At 40.3% G+C, this 17,960-nt stretch overlaps 2 protein-coding genes across 2 annotated transcripts in view; one reads left to right on the plus strand and one right to left on the minus strand.

Moving 5' to 3' along the window:
- Positions 1-13,539, plus strand: part of LOC107043484 (alpha-tocopherol transfer protein-like) — a 34,216-nt gene extending 20,677 nt beyond the window's left edge. Inside the window, exons 5-6 of the mRNA XM_015265019.1 lie at positions 2,763-2,976; positions 12,355-13,539. Of these exons, the coding sequence (XP_015120505.1) occupies positions 2,763-2,976; positions 12,355-12,560 (420 nt within the window). The 3' untranslated portion in view covers positions 12,561-13,539. The remainder of the gene's footprint in view (positions 1-2,762; positions 2,977-12,354) is intronic.
- A 676-nt stretch (positions 13,540-14,215) lies between these two features.
- The window catches only part of LOC107043486 (tubulin beta chain), a 6,157-nt gene continuing 2,412 nt past the window's right edge, over positions 14,216-17,960 (minus strand). The window contains exon 5 of the mRNA XM_015265020.1: positions 14,216-17,028. Within this exon, the coding sequence (XP_015120506.1) occupies positions 16,385-17,028 (644 nt within the window). The 3' untranslated portion in view covers positions 14,216-16,384. The remainder of the gene's footprint in view (positions 17,029-17,960) is intronic.

Raw genomic sequence — 17,960 nt, forward strand, 5'->3', positions numbered from 1 at the left:
CATAACGTCATTAACAAGAATAGACGAATCATCACTAATGGGGGTGCTGCAGTGAAGGGAGTGCAGGCTTATAGGGAAAGTTTTGCGAACTAAAGATCCTATCCTATCCTTTTTGGGCCTCCCGATTACTTAAATTCGTAGAATTCATACAGTAGCACTCCTGTAATTTCGAGCTGGCTATTTTCGACGGACGGAGTCACTGCATCCCCACTCTCGCGCTTTCAGTCCCCCCTCCTTCCGTTTACGGAATGGTCCCATCATCTCCCGGGTGCATAGCCCTATGCTCCCGAGTGTTACGTCCCATCCAAGTTACTAGGAAGACAGTAGCGCCATTTGGAATATTGAGCGCCAAACTTAGAAGTGTGATCCGTTAGCCGCTAAACTTCTGATGAGGACTCCATCGATGTTGACTCGTTCAATGATAGGATAATTGGATTGAAGGTTTATTTGTGAATAAATCCAAACACTAATAATTAGGAGAACACATTAACACTTATTCAAAATAACTCTTGACTCAAAAATCTAATACGTGGACTACAAACTGGATGAACTTCTAATAAACTTATAAAAACTCGTAAAAACTCTGGAGAAAAACTACTTGAAGAGAGAAGCTTGAAAAGTTGTCGAAACAACAGCCACGATGGGACTGACTTAAACTTAAGTTTTAAATCTAAGGGTTGGCTCAAAACACCTCCACTAGACCAAAAAGTTGCGCGCGCAATCCTGGCCCAAAGGAAAGGGAAGAGGGCTGAGCCAAAAAAGAACAGGGGAAAATGAAAAGAGGGAGGAAGGGAAAGCGTGCGACGTCGCCAGTTTTCCTCTTGAGAGGTCTCAGGCCCTCCGCGTAGGAATACAATGAACAAAGGAGAACCCAAACACGTGTGGACCACTTGAAACAGAGAAACTTTCGAAATATACCAGAATTGAGACTACGATTTTACGACTGTGACCGATGTGTTTATTTTTCTCTCTGAGTTTAGAATTTTCAGGAAAAGCCTTTCTGTAACGAATTTTGGAGAGTAATAAATTGAGAACTCAACTCAAGTACTTGACATTTACGATTGCTGGCAACGGTTTTTCTTACACTCGTCAAATTATTTTTTGTCCATTGTTCATTGTCCTCGATTCGACCATTTTCTTGGCATTCTCAAATTTCAGACGTTTTATATTCATTTTGAAATAATAATTCAAATCTCGCGGATTAAAATGGCCGATAAATAGTGCCATCTATAAAATTCAACGTCGGGACGTTACACGAGTATTTTACTAGCCTCAATCATTGGGAAAAATGTACTTTGGGGTTATGTACTGTGACGAGGCATATTCATTTATTTTTTATTATTTTTCTACATATTTTTTCCCACTACACACTGCCCCATAAAAGGTAAATCCCGCCACCGTTGGATACCCCTTCCCCAGACTTTTCCCCTCATCGCCCCTCTACCCCCGCCCCTGGACATCACGAAGACATCAGCCGAAGGAAGACATCAGTTCCGGCCCCACCCGATCAATTGGAGAAGCCATCGCCTCCTGGTAATTCCCCATACTAGACCCCCGAATATTCAACACCTGCAATAATCCCTTGCGAGACATCCCTGGATTGTGGTCATCGTCACCACTCACCCGTGCTGATTGGCCCCGATTGCCCCCGAATTAAAACCCGAAGGACATCGACACCTGACGAACCCCCATGAATCGCGAAGGAAAAGAAGAGACCGTCACTCGTGCATTAGCTGCCCCGTGAGTCGCCACGTGCCCCGAAAGTAGTAAATAGTGAATACAGTAAAATTCGCCCGGAAGTTATTTGGCGGATAAAAAGAGCATTGTTGATACATCGAGCTCATCCCAGCTCTAGTATTGGTGCCCAGGAAACCCCGAGGTGGAAAGGAGGCTCTCCAGGAAAACGCCCTGGTATTTTGAAGGAGTGCAAGGCGCCGGTGGAACTACCACGTGTTCGCCAGAGTGAAGTCCCGTCGTGAGTACGAGTTACCCTCCTCATTTTCCCTCTTGTTCCCACAATATTACCCTTCATACCCCCCAACGGTGAGCCTACACTCTTTGTTTTTTCCCCATTTACTTATTCTTCTTATATTTAGTTGTATTCCCTCGACACGACTAGCTTCTCCCCTTTTTCTGCATTAGAGTCACTCCCCTTTTTACGTGTACAAAAATTGCCTGGCCTTACCCATAACCCTAGATCCAAGTAAAAGGCATTTCTAACGTCTTACGACGATCTAATATGTAAATTAATAGAAATATAGATATTTAGTTAATTTTACCCCTCATTTGTCCTCATTATTTAATCGGCCTAAATCCCCTTTTTAGGAAATAATATTAATTAAATATTGAAAGGTCACAGTACTCACTATTGCCCGATGGCAGAAGACAGAGAGCAACATAATGCGTTCTCTCTCTGACCTCCCCACTACGCGCGCTTGGCCAATGAGAGCTCGGCCGACTATTTTCCATTTCTCGGAATTTGTTCCCCCGTCGGGTCGAAATTATAGGAGTCCTACTGTATCCCCAAAGCTGAAATCTTAGGGAGTATCCACCGTAATCACGTTTTAACCAGTATCTTCAACGGTGCTTCTTGATTAAATGGAGATTGAATTTTTTCCATCGGCAATGAAATAAATTCTCTAAATAAATTCAGTAGATTGATTTGATTTCACTAATTCACTCGATGTTCAATCAAAATCTAAATTCTAATTCGATTGATCTTTAATTTTAATTCTTGAAAAATGCTCTCTTCTTCCCATTAGCGCACCGTACCCATGCGACACAAAGAAGTACACGTGATAAACGCACATCCATCGCTAAAATTCGCCCTGGATTTTGGAATGTCTTTGATCTCAGAGAAGATTAAAAGTCGTATTAAAATTCATACCAGTCTTGAAGAAGCTCTCAACTGTAAGATGGATGCTAGTATACTTCCCAAAGAGTATGGTGGTACAATGCCCATGGACGAAATGATTGGTGAGAAAGAATCAATATTTAATGTTTGTTTATCTTTATTTTCCAAAAAATCTACTTTGAAAATTTATTCCAATTCTGCATATTTTTTCATGAAAAATTGAATAATTCTAGTAATTATTAGACTGTTCCAGTTTCCAACCATGAGCCATTTTTTTCACCTCGCCGCATGAAAACTGTTGCGTTTTGGGGTGAAGAGGAACATCGATTCACCGATACGTTATGAGATAATTCTTTGCGCGGCCTTTTCCCATAAGAATAACACATAAAAAAATTACTTTTGGTCGGACAACTCTCGAAATGCATGATCGATTTCTGCTTTACCGGGAAAATCGTTCACAGTATCTATTAAAATATGTATCATTGACCAAAAGAGAGAAAAACAATAGAAAATAATAACTGAGGTAGGCACCGAAAGCGATGGGAAAACTCAAATTTCTGTAGTTCGGTGCAAAAAACATTAACATCGAGGTTTAAGTAACTGTTGTTAAAATCCAGTAGCTACGGCATTAGAATAGAATAAAAAAAAGTGCGGCTGGTCACTTAAAGCGCCCAGAGTCACCTAAATCATACGATCTTTTGTAACTTCCGCCTTAGTTTCGGTCAGTCACACAGCCCCAGCCCTGTGTTTCTCACTAGGCTAATAAGGCTGGTGACAGCCGCTTGTTGTAAGTCCTCTGGTTTCAGGAAAGCCTGGCCCCAGATTTTATAGCGACGGAGTGCTAATAGGGGGCATTCACATAAAATGTGGATGACGCCCTCCTTATCGCCTCCGCACAGTCTGCAGTCTTCTTGTTCTGCAAGTTTCATCTTGAACAGATGAGCTCTGAGAGCTGTATGACCCGTAAGGAGCCCTACTGCTACCCTCAGATCCCCTCTGTGCAACTCCAGAAGCTTTCTGGTCCTAACTCTTAGTTGCCCTCTCATAAGCAGTTTCGCTTGTCTGCAGGTCGCAACTTTCTCCCAACGCCTGACATGATCCCGCTGGAAATGATCTTTAATAAGAGTTTTTCCCACTGCGAAGGGCATGCCAAGCAGGCCGTGTGAGGGCACACTTTCTGTACCCTCCTTGGCCAGCCTATCTGCCTCTTCATTACCCAGAATCCCATGGTGACCTGGCACCCAGGTTACGGTGACCCGGTTGTTTTTACCCAGTGTGTCCAATGCCTGCATGCATTCCCACACCACCTGTGACTCTGTAGTGGGTTTTTCCAGGGCGTGTATCGCCGCCTGGCTGTCACTGCAGATGAATATTTTCATCTTTTTTGTGTCTCTCGCGTTCAGATACTCTGCACACTTAAGTATGCCCAGCATCTCTGCTTGAAAGACGGTTGAATGATGGCCCAGCGGAAAACTCTCTCCGAAGCCATCTTTCAGACGGTAGATGCCTGCCCCAAAACTTTCATTGAAGCCAGAGCCGTCCGTAAACCAGTAGTCCTCTCTTGGTCCTGGTTTACGTTTCGAGTCTAGCCACTCCTGTCTGGGTGGTATACTCGTTCTGAAAGTTTTCCTGATCTGATACTTCCTAGGAATCCTATCCGTCTTACCTATGAAGGGTCGATCATTGATTAGGCTAAGCCTTGTATGGCCTTGGCCCGTCATCTTCCATTCTAGTTGGCACCTTAGTCTATATGCAGTTGTGGTAGCACAACTCACAACCCTAAGGTCGAGGGGTGGGATACTGAGTGCTATTTCTAGCGCCTCAGTAGGTGTCGATTTCATGGCTCCTGTTGCAGCCCTCAGGAAGGTTCCCTGTAGGCTTTTCAACAGGTTCCTTGTTTCCGTCTTACTCACCCTCGGCCACCAGACGACCGCAGCGTATAACAGTCTCGGAAGTAGAACTATTTGGTAGAGCCAGAGCATCATTTTAGGATTGAGTCCCCATGTCCTGCCCACAGCTCTCCTGCATGCCCACATAGAGGCAAACACTTTATTTCTCTGAGTACAGATATGTTCTTTCCAGCTGAGTTTATTATCCAGGAGGACACCCAGATATTTCACTCTGCTGGTGTAGTTAATCTCCGAGCCATTTAGCTTCAGAGGTTGGATCTTTTCCAGTTTATAATTTCTGGTGAAAACCAGGATTGTTGTTTTGGCTGGATTTACCGATAGGCCAGTTACCCTGCACCAGTCCTCAATGATATTGAAGGCTGTTGCCATCAGGTCCCTTAGCACCCTCAGAAATCCGCCTTTCACAACAACTGCCACATCATCGGCGAAACCGATGACGTGGAAGCCGGCCTCACTTAGTTGATTTAGAAGTCCATCTACAACCAGGTTCCATAGCAGGGGCGAGAGAACTCCCCCCTGCGGACAGCCCCTAGTCGGACGTCCCTCCACACATGCCCTCCCATGTCCTGCCGACAGTCTTCTGCTTTTCAGCATGTTTTGTGTCCAAGCAATGATAGTCTTGGACACCTGTCGTTCTTCCATGGCTTTTTCTATAGCCGGATTCGAAGTGCTATCAAAAGCCCCCTCAATATCCAGAAAGGCGCCTATGGCAAAACCCTTGACCGCCAGTTGTCCCTCAATCAGTCCCACCAGGTGATGTAAGGCGGTATCTGTTGATCTTCCCTCTCTGTATGCATATTGACAGGGGGAGAGGGGTCTGTCAGCCAAGGGCCCGGCCTTGATGTGTCTATCCACCAGCCTCTCCAGGGTCTTCAGGATGAAGGATGTGAGGCTTATAGGACGGAAGTCTTTTGGTTTTATATAACCGGTTTTTCCCGGCTTGGGAATGAATACTATCCTAGTCTCATTCCACACACTAGGGACATGTTTCAGGGCTATACTAGCTCTGAGTATCTTGGTTAGGGGTCCCGTGATAGTCTCTATCCCTTCCTGTAATAGGGCTGGGTAGATCCCGTCTGGTCCCGGTGCCTTGAAGGGTTCAAAGGTTTTGATGGCCCACTTGACCCCCCAGGGCTGCACTACTTTATTTGCCAATGCCCAATCATGGGTTTCGTAGACATCCCTCTGATTTTGCATTGTTTCTTTATCTCTCTCCTGGGCCTGTATGAAGCCTGGAAAGTGGGTGTTCATTAGGAGTTTCAGAGTCTCTCCCATGGTTTCCGTGTGGCTGCCATCTGGTGCCTGTAGGCTCCCTAGATATGGAGTCTTGTTTGTTCCAAGGATTTTTGCCAGCCTAGAGGTCTCCGATTGACTCTCCACATTGCTTGTGAAAGCCCTCCAGCAGTCCTCTTTGGCTGCCTTTATTGCCTTGTTGTAATCTGCGAGCAAGCCTCTGTAAGTTTTCCATGCGTCTTCCTTACGGGGGCCCGCTCTCATGTTCTTAGCTTTGTTAAAAGCTTTTCTAGCTTTGCCCCTCAGCCCACCGAGCCTCTCTGACCACCAAGGAGTCTCAGTGGGCTGCCCTTTCGGGATAAGCTTGCAGTTTGTCTCGAAGGAGTCCATGATGGCCTGGTTTAGGGCAATCGAAGCCTCCTCCAGCTGCTTTTTGTTGTTAAATCTGAGGATGATATCCCTGAGATTGTCAGATAGACTCTCTCGGTAATTTCCCCAGTTTGTTCGTCTTGGGTTTCTCACCCATTCCGTTTCTTTCACTGTGTGGATGGACATTCTTATGGTTTGATGATCGGACGCTGAGAGGTCCTTTGAGACCCTCCAGTCCCCAATCATGTCTGCCACTCTATCCGTCCCCAGAGTGATATCTATGACCTCCTGTCGTCTCCGATCTATGAAGGTAGGTTCTGACCCCCTATTAAGGATGTTTAGACCGGCCCCCATTATGAATTCCTGGAGGCTTTCCCCCCTGCCGTTAATGCCGGTGCTCCCCCATGCTACATGGTGCGAGTTGGCATCACAACCTAGCAGGAGTTCAAGTCCCCTTTCCTTCACATGGTTGCATAGGTCCTTTACTTTTTTCGAAGGAGGTGGTTCAGCCGAGTCATAGGGCATGTAAACTGACCCTACAACCAGGCTCATTTCCTCGCCTTGTCCCAGGCCCAGATCCACTTGTGCCACAGCCAGGTCTCCCTCACTAGCCTGTGAACAGAAGAAAGAGTCTAGTCCTTTAATAACAATGCAAGATCTAATTTTCTCCTGAGTGTTTGCGTGATAGATTCTGCCACAACCACTGAGGCCCTTAATAGCATTGTCCACTATCCATGGTTCCTGGATCATTGCTATGACAGTCTGCATCCCAGCTAACAGCCTGACTAGAGTAGCCGAGGCTGCTTTGCTGTGGTGCAAATTTATCTGTACAATGTGCACCCGGGTTGCAGCCATAATGATGACTACTTTCCTGGTACCTCTATGTACCCTTCTTCTGACTTTCACCACGGTCTTTCGCAAGCAGCTTGACAGTAGCTTTTTGAATCCCGCAGTGCAGTCTGAAGTTGCAGGCTTTCAGAACAGAGAGTGATCGGTCGTCTATCAGCGCAACGAAGTGGGCACTTTTCGCGTCCCTACTCTCACTGCCCCGAGCGACAACCCACTCTCTGGCCTGCAGTCCTGCATTTTGTTTCTCAAGGAAGCACAGTGCTTCTTGAGCGGTTAGATCTGGGTCTTCCACGTGTAGTACAACCCTGTGCTTCTTGGGAAGCTCCGAGGCTGCGACCACACGTACAGTAAGTCCAGCTATTTTGTTTTCGGGGAAAAGGCTTTTCAGCCAATTTCCCGTTTCCTCATCAGTGCAGCACACCATTGCCACACCTTCTCTTTCCCAGACACCGTTGAAGGTGGGTGCTTTCACCCCGTCAGGTAACGCCAGAATGGCCCTCTTCAGGAGTTTCTTCACCTCCGTTACCTCTTCAGTGCCCAGTTTCTGATCCGGATATGACTCCGGCATAACTGCAAACTTGAATGAGCTCGTAGTGTTCTGAGCATATGTGCCCTGATCCTGCGTTCTCATTCTCTTTTCTTTCGGTCTGACTGAGGGGCTTGGCGTAGTACGCTCTGATGGAAGGCGTTTTATTGCCTTCCTCGTAGCCCCCTCCCCCCTTCCCTCATCGACCTTCGCTGCTGCATCCGTCAAGGTTGCAATCGCCCCCGAGGTTTGATGCAGCTTCGCTCTCTTGCGACGTCTTCTCTCGGCTCCACTCAGTCTGACCCGATTCACATCGGTACCAGACTGGTCAGCCTTGTCAGACTTCGTGTGTTCGCCATCGCTGGCCCCACCCGAAGTTGCTTTTTCAATATTAAGATTTTTTAAATTGGTTTCCATTTTAGTCCCACGAGTACCGCGGTTAAGCGTTTTCACCTGGTGCATTGCCGCGATTGCCCAGGGCTTGGCTTGTCTCGGGTGGGTTACACCCAAGACTACTCTCAGAGGTCGCCCAGGTTTCTGAGAGGCACCGTTAGCGACACAGCTCCCCCTGTGCCACGCATCCTTAGGCACGGTATGGCCGAGGCCATGGCTTACGCCGCTCACACACATGGATTGGGTGGACTCCTCTTAGCGACCGCGGGCAGCGGTAGTCCTTAAGACCTCCACCGCCCGCGACCGAGCCCCCTCACTACGACAAAGTGGGAACCCAGTAGAGGGGGAGCTACGGTATTAAATCAAACCGCATTTCCTCTGGTTGCAAAACACTTTGGTACTGAAAGCCAGAATCCCGGATTCTTAAAATAAAAATCTTTGGATGCTGTAATGAAGACCCCCGGATTCTTAAAACAAGAACCGCTGACCCTCATTCCTGGCTTTTACTTTTTAACCATTACATTGTTATGCTCATTGCCTAACCCCTATATTATGACTCTTATGCTCTGATCATTATATTTTGGAAATCATCGCCCTTATATTTTGAGAATCATCGACCCTTATATTTTGACCCTTATATCTTAACTCTCATTGTCAGACCCTCAATTTTTTGACTCCATATACTGGCTCTCCCTTTTCGACCCTGATATTGGGATCTCCACTTTCTTACGTTTATAATCTAACTCTCCTTTTTTGGATCCTAATATCCTGGACTCCTACGTCCCTGATATTCCCACCACAATTGTTTGACCCCCACTTTTTCTCTTCATGTGCTGGCGCTCATTTCCTGATACTCATTTTTTGACCCTTACACTCTGGCCCTTCACGTTTATATTTTAGGAACCCAGGGTTCTTGATTCCAATACCCAATGATTCTTATTGTAAGAATTCGCGATTCTGGATTTCAGTAGCAAAGTGTCTTGAAACCAGAGGAAATGCGGCTTGATTTAAGTACCATAGCTACTAGATTTCAGCAAGAGTTGCATCAAATTACCGACATCGATGACCGAGTGGGGTAGACGTAAGTCTAGTGTGCGAAATGTTGCGGGATCGAACTGTTCGATTCCAAGTATGGAACTGAATTTTTCAACGTGAGGCTTCGGCAAGCGGGAGGCCCACGCCTGTACCGGAATGGGTTTTCTGTGGTTTCCTTTGCTACTCCTATGTTCTATAGAAGTGCGAATGTGGTACAGTGTAGAATCCACCGCCACATGCATAGGGTTGGATAGAGTGCTGAATGGAACCCGAAAAAGGGACGTGAAGACCATCAAAAAAGTTACACGAAACTTGATTTGAGAGCTTTTTCACACCGAATTCAAAAAATTTGTGTTTTCTCATCTCCTTTGGTGACAACCACAGTCATTATTTTCTATTGTTTTTGTCTCTTTTAGTCAATGATACATATTTTAACAGATACTGTCAATAATTCTAACGATAAAACAAGAATTGATCACGCAATTCAAGAGTCCCTTGAACAAAATGGATTTTCATGTATTATTCTTATAGGACGCAGGTCTTTCCTATGAGCCGCGGGAAGAATTATCCCATAGCGCACCGGTGGCTGCATGTTGCTCTTCACCCAAAAACCCAAATTTTCATGCGACGAGGTGAAAAAAATGGAAACTGAAATAGTCTAGCAATTACTTAATAATTATAAGTTATTAAGGGCCGGTTTATTCATGTACCTTTTGCTCTATAGGCCCGTTTAACAAAAGCCCAATCATCCGTTTCGCCAGAGGGCTCCATGTGTTATTTCAATGGACCGTTTGCTAAACACATGGAGTTTGGGGCTCCTTTTGCAAAACAGGCCTTTAGAGGAGAAAGGAACATGAACAAACCGGCCCTAAACTGATACCTTCTACTAGTTATTGTGATGAGAAAAAATATGTCAGAATTTCTTCATTTTGCAAATTTTTTCAGTTACATACTCCGTTATAAAATCACTCATATTCGAACAATTCCACGTCAAATCCGAAATGAAAAAAATTTCATGTTTCCGATTATCTACCCGTTTTCTTAGAAAGATTACATAAAACCAAGCTCTAATTAAATTTGTACAGCGATTCGATGTTTTTTCAGCGAGTTATGATTTTTCAAATAGTTTCACTTTTTTCACTTGAATTTTGATTATTTGAGAAAAAGGTGAAAGAATTTAATTTAACCATTAGGAATACAATTTTTGGTTTCATTCATTGGAAGGCAATTGAAAAAGCTTCACAATGAGTACAATTGAATTCCATTAATTCAATTTTTAGAGCCGTTCCAGCAAAATCAATTTTTTGTTTCAATCTACAATTACTCGAAAACTTTTTTTTTTATCTGATATTTTTTTGGTAACTTGGGGACATAATTACCGATATTTTCACCAGAGGACAATAATTATTTTGCAGTCGTTCTTCGTTAAGCGAGTGGTTTTTTCAATTTTTTCCGGGAACAATACCTAATGACAGAGAAAGAAAATTTTATGAGTAGTAATAGTTGAAAAAGTGTCTTATTTCAAGCCATGTTTCACTTCAGAACATATAACTATGCATCTGAAGGATACAGTGAGGGAAGGGACACTTAAGAATCCTGAATTATTAGATAATCAATGAATTTACGGCGGAGTGCATTTTCTAATCGTTTTGTAATTAAGAAAGTGTTGGTTTTTGACTTTTTGAATATTGTCGCCTCACATAAAATGTTGAAACAATTTGCGGAAACAATTTTTTTCTCAACAGGGAATTCATATGAAAACGCAGGCCCCCATGGCAACATCAAAATGGCTTCGAATGAAATGGAACTTAAGGCTCTACCGACTATCATTCCCGCACTGAGACTAAAAAATTTTATAAGTATCCATTTACTTCAGAGAAGTATTTATTTCTTTAAATAACGTATTTCTCCAGTCATTCTCAGGCAATCCTCATTAGGTTTCAATTATGACAATTAGTTATGACGTTGAGTGAAATACCTCAATAATTATCATCATTCAAAAATAATCGAAGTTCTTCTTTGTAGAACATAAGAAATTTAGGAAAAATAGATAATCATTGGAGGAGTTCATCCAAGTTCATGTATAACATACTTATACTCTAAAGTATAAAGTAGCTCTAAAGCAACATGATTGTGATAATTGAAACCGAATCAGACTTGCCTAGGAATGACTCGACTGGTGATATACGTAATTGATAAAATAAATACTTTCTTCTAGTAAATATATACTTGGTAAACGTAATTTTTTTTTCTTAGTGAGTTTCTTAGTTATTCTTTTTTTTTAGTGCCACCTCATTCGAAGCCACTTGGATGTTGCCATTTGGGCTTGCGTTTTCCTATGAATTACTTATTGAGGAAAAAGTTGTCTCCACAAGTTGGTTCAACATTGTATGTGAGGCAACAACATAGAAAAAGTAAAAAACCAACACTTTAATTATTCCAAAATGATTAGAAAAGGCAATCCGTCTAAAATTAATTGATTATCAAATAAGTCAGGATTCTTAAGTGTCCTCTCCCTCACCGTAACGATCGGGTGGATAGTTATATTTTTCGAAGTAGAATATGGTTTGAAATAAGTCATTTTTTCAACTATTATTAGTTATGAAATTTTTGTTCTTTGTCATTTACGCATTGCTACCAAAAATTTTTTTTTCGAAAAATAATTACTCCTTTAACGAAGAACGACTGTAAAATAATTATTATGCTTTGGTGAAAATATCGGGAATTATGTCCCCAAGTTACCCCTAAAATTTCAGATAAAAACAATTAAGTTGTCGAGCAATTGCAGATTGAAACAAAAATTTGATTTTGTCATAACGGTTCTAAAAATTGAATAAATTGAGTTCAATCCTGCTGTTTCAATTAGCTTTCAATGTGGGAAAACAAAAATTCGATTCCTACTAATTAACTTCAACTATTTCGCCTTTTTATCAATCAAAATTCAAGTGAAAAAAGTGAAATTTTTTGAAAAATCATGACTCGCTAGAAAACAACGAATCGCTCTAAAAAATTTATGAGAGCTTGATCTCATGTACCCTTTCTAAAAAAAAATCGGCAAGACAATGGGAAATATAACATTGTTTTCATTTCGGATTTCACGTGAAATTGCTCATTCAAGATACTCGAATAATTAACAAAACACTCTAATGAAAGTGGAATTGAGAACAAAACTTCTCTTTTCTCAGAACTCTGGCGGAAAGAATTGCTCCAGCTCACCCCACGTCTCCTCTCCCATGACAACATGAACGTTCACCTCCATTTGTACTCTGAAAAGGCACGGGAAGGCGCAGTTTCAGCGTTAAAACAAGGATTTGGATGTGCAAATGTGGGGAGCAATGATGGAACGATCCATGGCATCTCTGGTTCTTTCAGAAAATTGGAAGTTGACTAATCTCCATTGCGTACGATTTTTGGTTTCAGTCCGAATTTTTTATTTTAAAAGGCAAGAAAATTAGGTAATTAGATTAAGATCGCTTCTAAGATTACCGAAAATTACAGGAATGATATTAAAATTTAATTATCTAGCATTATTTGATTCTATAAAGAATGATTGGTCGCAATAAATTTTGGAATGAATATCATTCGTTTCAATAATCTTCTAGTATTTTTATCTCGTCAATCATCTCCACCGGACGAAAAGTTCTAGGGAAACGTGTGGTTCTATCTGGCAGATTTTTAAACTTGAAATCAAATTGCCCATATAGTGATGCATATCATTGCCCAGAGGACTAGTATTGATAAGGAAAAGAAGCTATTAGAAGCATATATATGAAAAATATAGAAAGATTCATTTACTCATCATGTTTAAAAAATCAACACGGAATTTTAAAAAAAATATCATTTGTGTTAAACTATTATTTTCATGTTATGTAGATTTTCATGTTATTACGTTAAGAGTAGCTGTGTTTTACTGTAAGTCACAATTAGAATAATTCTGAGGTAATTATATTATTATATTAGCATGTTCCCATCTCCACGAATTTAGCTATGTAATAACTGCTCAGTGTGGATCCTTTCTTCTACAGAGTAGGTAGCATAACTTTAAAAGTTGATCAATAAAGTCATCACATTTACATTTTTTGAAAATATTCGGATACTCAAGAAATAATTGGGCAGGATTTTATACCAATTTTTGCAATTCTTATGACAAAAATATATTTTATTTCTTAATTTTTTTTTAAATACATGGAATATCACTTACGAATAATATGTAATTACGCGCAGATAATCTGAAGCGAAGTTCACGCTTAAGTGACAATCTCGTGAAAACTTCAATTTGTCTCATGAATTTTGTGACTGAGTGAGTGATAATAAATAAAACATAAAGCCGGAATGAATACACTAATTATTCCTGCAATATTTTATACAAACTTCATTCATTCTTGTTAATAATCTCGAGATGAAATTAATCAAATTTGTAAACAACTCCCTTTACTACTTTAAATTTTCTTTTTTTCTCTAATTCATACAAAATACAATTTCAGCAATTCTCTAAAAAGTACGATTTTCAAAAATTTAATTAAATTCCATCCTTATCTGACGATATATATAAATGAACAAATAAAATATTCTTCTCAGCGTTCTGACACATTCTCCCATTTGTTTGATAATAAACCGGAAATAATACTGGAGTAAAGTGAGGAAATTTCACTTAATTTTGACATTCTTTTAGATTGCACATTGACTTCTGAGATTGAGACACTATTACAACTGACAAGAACTTCCAATGCATGTTGGAATTTTCCTCTAAATCATTTTTCGGCTCTATATCACGTATGAAAGAATGCTATAGGATTTGAACATTTCCTATAGGATTTTTCTGATAGGATTTCCTATAGAATTCCCTATAGAATTTCCTATCAGATTTATGACCCCAATTCTGACCCTTGTGACTGATTGGTTTCGAGTCTCAATTTTGTGTGTTACTTTCTATAGAAACCCCTATAGTGAATTCTATAGGAAATCCTATAAAAAATTCTTTAGGAAATCCTATAGGAAATCCCACCGGAAAAATCCTATAGAAAATGTTTGAATTCTCCATAGGATTTCCTATAGGAAATCCTGTAGGATATCCTATACGAAATTCTATAGGAAATTCTATAAGATTTTTTTATACGTGATACGCTAAGATCTAGAAAATTATCTGACATTTCCAAATCACTTCGTTGTACATCAGCAAGAAGAATCTGTTTTGCAAATTAAAATCCCCAGCGTGAAGCGCGAAAAGTTTTGTTATAAAACTTATCTCAATTGTTGATATGCAGGAATAGTTGAGGGAAATATCCGATGAGTTTCGAAGGTCGAGAAGTATTCGGAGGATTATTACTTACATTCTGATTTTGGACGATTACTGTAATTCGGGATAACGTAACATATTCCACGAGAATGTGAGAAATATTTACCTAATTCCTAGAAAACAATTGATAAACTACATGAAAATTATCAGTATGAAGCGTGTTACGTGACCCTGGATACAGGACTCTGATTAGTCGAAATAAAAATTTAAAAAATAATTCAGACAATTTCCTCAATTCTGATTTCGGCCAATCAGAGTGCGGTATTCGGGGACACGTGACACGTTTCACACTGATAATTTCCCCGGCTGTAGAGAAATTATACGATTCGACAAAAAAAACCCTTGGTATTTGCCCGCAGGATGGAATCAACTGCACTTTATAAATTTTGATACGTAGATTCAGGATCTGGCCTTGTTTTGTCTCTAACACGTCTAGTTTTTGAAAAAATAAATATTTAAGTTTTCGAAATGGCCGAAAATGCACATTTTTAACATTTAATAATCTGGTGATCAGGAAAAGTTATAATCCAGCAAAAATTGAGAAAAAAATACAAAATCTAATGAACAAATTGGTGTTTCGGGATTTTCATTTGAATGGATGGAAACGGAATAAGAAAAAGTAATGAAAATGAATTTTCGGTACTTTTTAGGGTTATTGAGTGTTTTTTATTTTGTACGATGTAGTTATGGAATGTCATAATGAATTAGGTTATATACTTGCTCCTGGAATCAATACAAATATTGCAGAATATTAGATTAGGTTTTCATCCCCCTAGTCAAAAATACAGCTCATGTAGAGCGCTTGGAAATGGAGAAAATTTCATTCAACTTCACCCTGGCGATCCAAAGTGATTGACGAATAAAAATCTCTTATGTACTTTCTCTCCAATTGCAATGAATTTGATTTTCATGTTACTTAACGTTCAATCTTTTCTGAAATTAAATAAAACTTATTTATTTTATAATTGAAACGCTCCTGTATTTTTGACTAGGGGGATGAAAACCTAATCTAATATTCTGCAATATTTGTATTGGTTCCATGAGCAAGTATTTTTAAACCTAATTTATTATGACATTAGATAACTACATCGAACAAAACAAATAACACTCAATAACCCTAACAAGTACCGAAAATTCATTTTCATTACATTTTTTTAATTCCGTTTCCATCCATTCAAATGAAAATCCCGAGACACCAGTTTGTTCATTAAATTTTGTATTTTTTTCTCAATTTTTGCTGGATTATAAGTTTTCCTGATCACCAGATTATTAAATGTCAAAGACGTGCATTTTCGGTCATTTCAGCGACTTAAATATTTATTTTTTCAAAAACTAGACGTGTTAGAGACAAAACAAGGCCAGATCCTGAATCTACATATCAAAATCTATAAAGTGCACTTGATTCCATCCTGCGGGCAAATACCAAGGGTTTTTTTATCGAACCGTGTTATCAGACTGATCATTTCTCTGTAGCCTGTCAATTGATTTCTACAAATTTGACAGATATTCCTCATATTTTGGTGAAATATGTCCCGTAACCTCGAGCACCGCACCTGACAGAAGACACCGCACCGCACGCTGATCGGCCAAAATGAGAATTGAAGAAATTGTCCTCCGAATACCGTTTGACCTTCAAAATTCATCGGATATTTCCCTCAAGCTTCCCGCAAAAAAAAACAGTGTGTCAAGTTTTGCAGAAAAATCCCTCGTGCTGTTCATTTGTTTATAACGAAGCTTTCGGGAAATATCCAATAATTTTGAAGGTGCCGGGGTATTCCAACTGATAATTTCATAAGAAGAACAATTACTCATCACGTTTTGCCACTTAACTGCCGCAGTGATAATTTTCTCGCCAATCCATCACCTGGACCAAAAGAAATTACCCCCAATAAATAGATTTAATACGATACGTGGAATGTTTACTCCGAGTATTGGTCGTCTTCATCCCCGTCTCCGTGAACAAAGACTTCCTCATCAATGTCAGCCTCTTGATACTGCTGATATTCAGATACCAGATCAGACATATTCGACTCAGCCTCAGTAAATTCCATCTCATCCATTCCTTCTCCAGTATACCAATGGAGGAAAGCCCTGCGACGAAACATGGCGTTGAATTGCTCGGAAATCCTTTTGAACAGATCTTGAATCGAAGTTGTGTTCCCCAGAAAAGTACCTGACATCAACATCCCAGTGGGTGGAATATCGCAGACAGCTGTTTTGATATTTTGGGGAATCCATTCCACAAATTTAGCAGAGTTTTTATTCTGGACATTGAGCATGTGCTCGTCCACCTCCTTCATAGACAATTTCCCTCTGAAAATGGCGGCTACTGTTAAGTACTTGCCATGATTGGGATTGCAGTCTGTCATCATGTTCTTGGAGTCGAACATTTGTTGAGTGAGTTCGCCCACTGAGATTGCACGATAACTCTGACTGGAACTGGCTGTGAGGGGTGCAAAACCCGGCACAAAGAAGTGAAGACGGGGAAAAGGCACCATGTTTACTGACAACTTACGCAGGTCTGCATTCAGTTGACCGGGAAATCTTAAACTTGTCGTCACACCTGAGAAGGAATATTACGGAAATTGATGAAATTGTTATAATTTTTATGACAAGTATATTGGTGAATGGAAGGAATTTCGAGGTGAAGATGCTCGAACATTTCAATGGCTTCAAACCCTTCCAAAAAAACCATGTAACGTTTCAAGTTACCGAATCATACAGCTAAATGCATGTAGAGACAGATATAGTTATAGCTATAAAATACCTACAACACAATCAATATGCTCCTAGTGTGTTTTATATACCTTGTATGCTTATTTGTATAAACATAGCTGTAACTATAGATATATGCACTACATGTACCCGATGGGCTTATTTTTAGTGCACGGAGTGTTTGAGAAAAATTCGAATGAAATATTCAGGAATAACGTCATGATTTGGGCTTTACTATAATTCCTCATATTCATTGTTGTAACGTCATTGAAGTTGCGATGAATATTAGGAATAGAGCACAAAAGATGAGGGGAACAAATTAAGATGTGGGGGAGATTGACACATCTTCCGCGTGCTTCAGGTAGCAGTCTGATTTAACCACTTAAATAAATATGATGAACAACATTTCATGAGTATCGAGTGCCGGATTTGGTTATTACTTATCTACGATCTAATTTAAGGTTGTTCGTGTAACTCTGATCGTTGAGCTAGTTCCATATGAAATTGGAGGCGTTATCTGGATACTGAAAATTGAATTACTAAATTACCAGAAGAAATCGTTTTGCTTTTCACGTTAGTGAATTGATGGTCTCGCATAAGGGGTACTATATGGATTTTTCCAACCCCTCCCGTCAATGTAAGAGATACAAAAAACGGAAATAGGAAATTGAAGGGGTTAGAATTATTTATAAAAAAATGTCAAAAATATAGAAAGCACGAAAAATTTTGCACACATATATATATATATATATATATATATATATATATATATATATATAT

This window comes from Diachasma alloeum, unplaced genomic scaffold, assembly GCF_001412515.2.
Source record: "Diachasma alloeum isolate Michigan unplaced genomic scaffold, Dall2.0 Dall_scaffold_00587, whole genome shotgun sequence".
Classification (NCBI taxonomy): Eukaryota; Metazoa; Arthropoda; class Insecta; order Hymenoptera; family Braconidae; genus Diachasma; species Diachasma alloeum.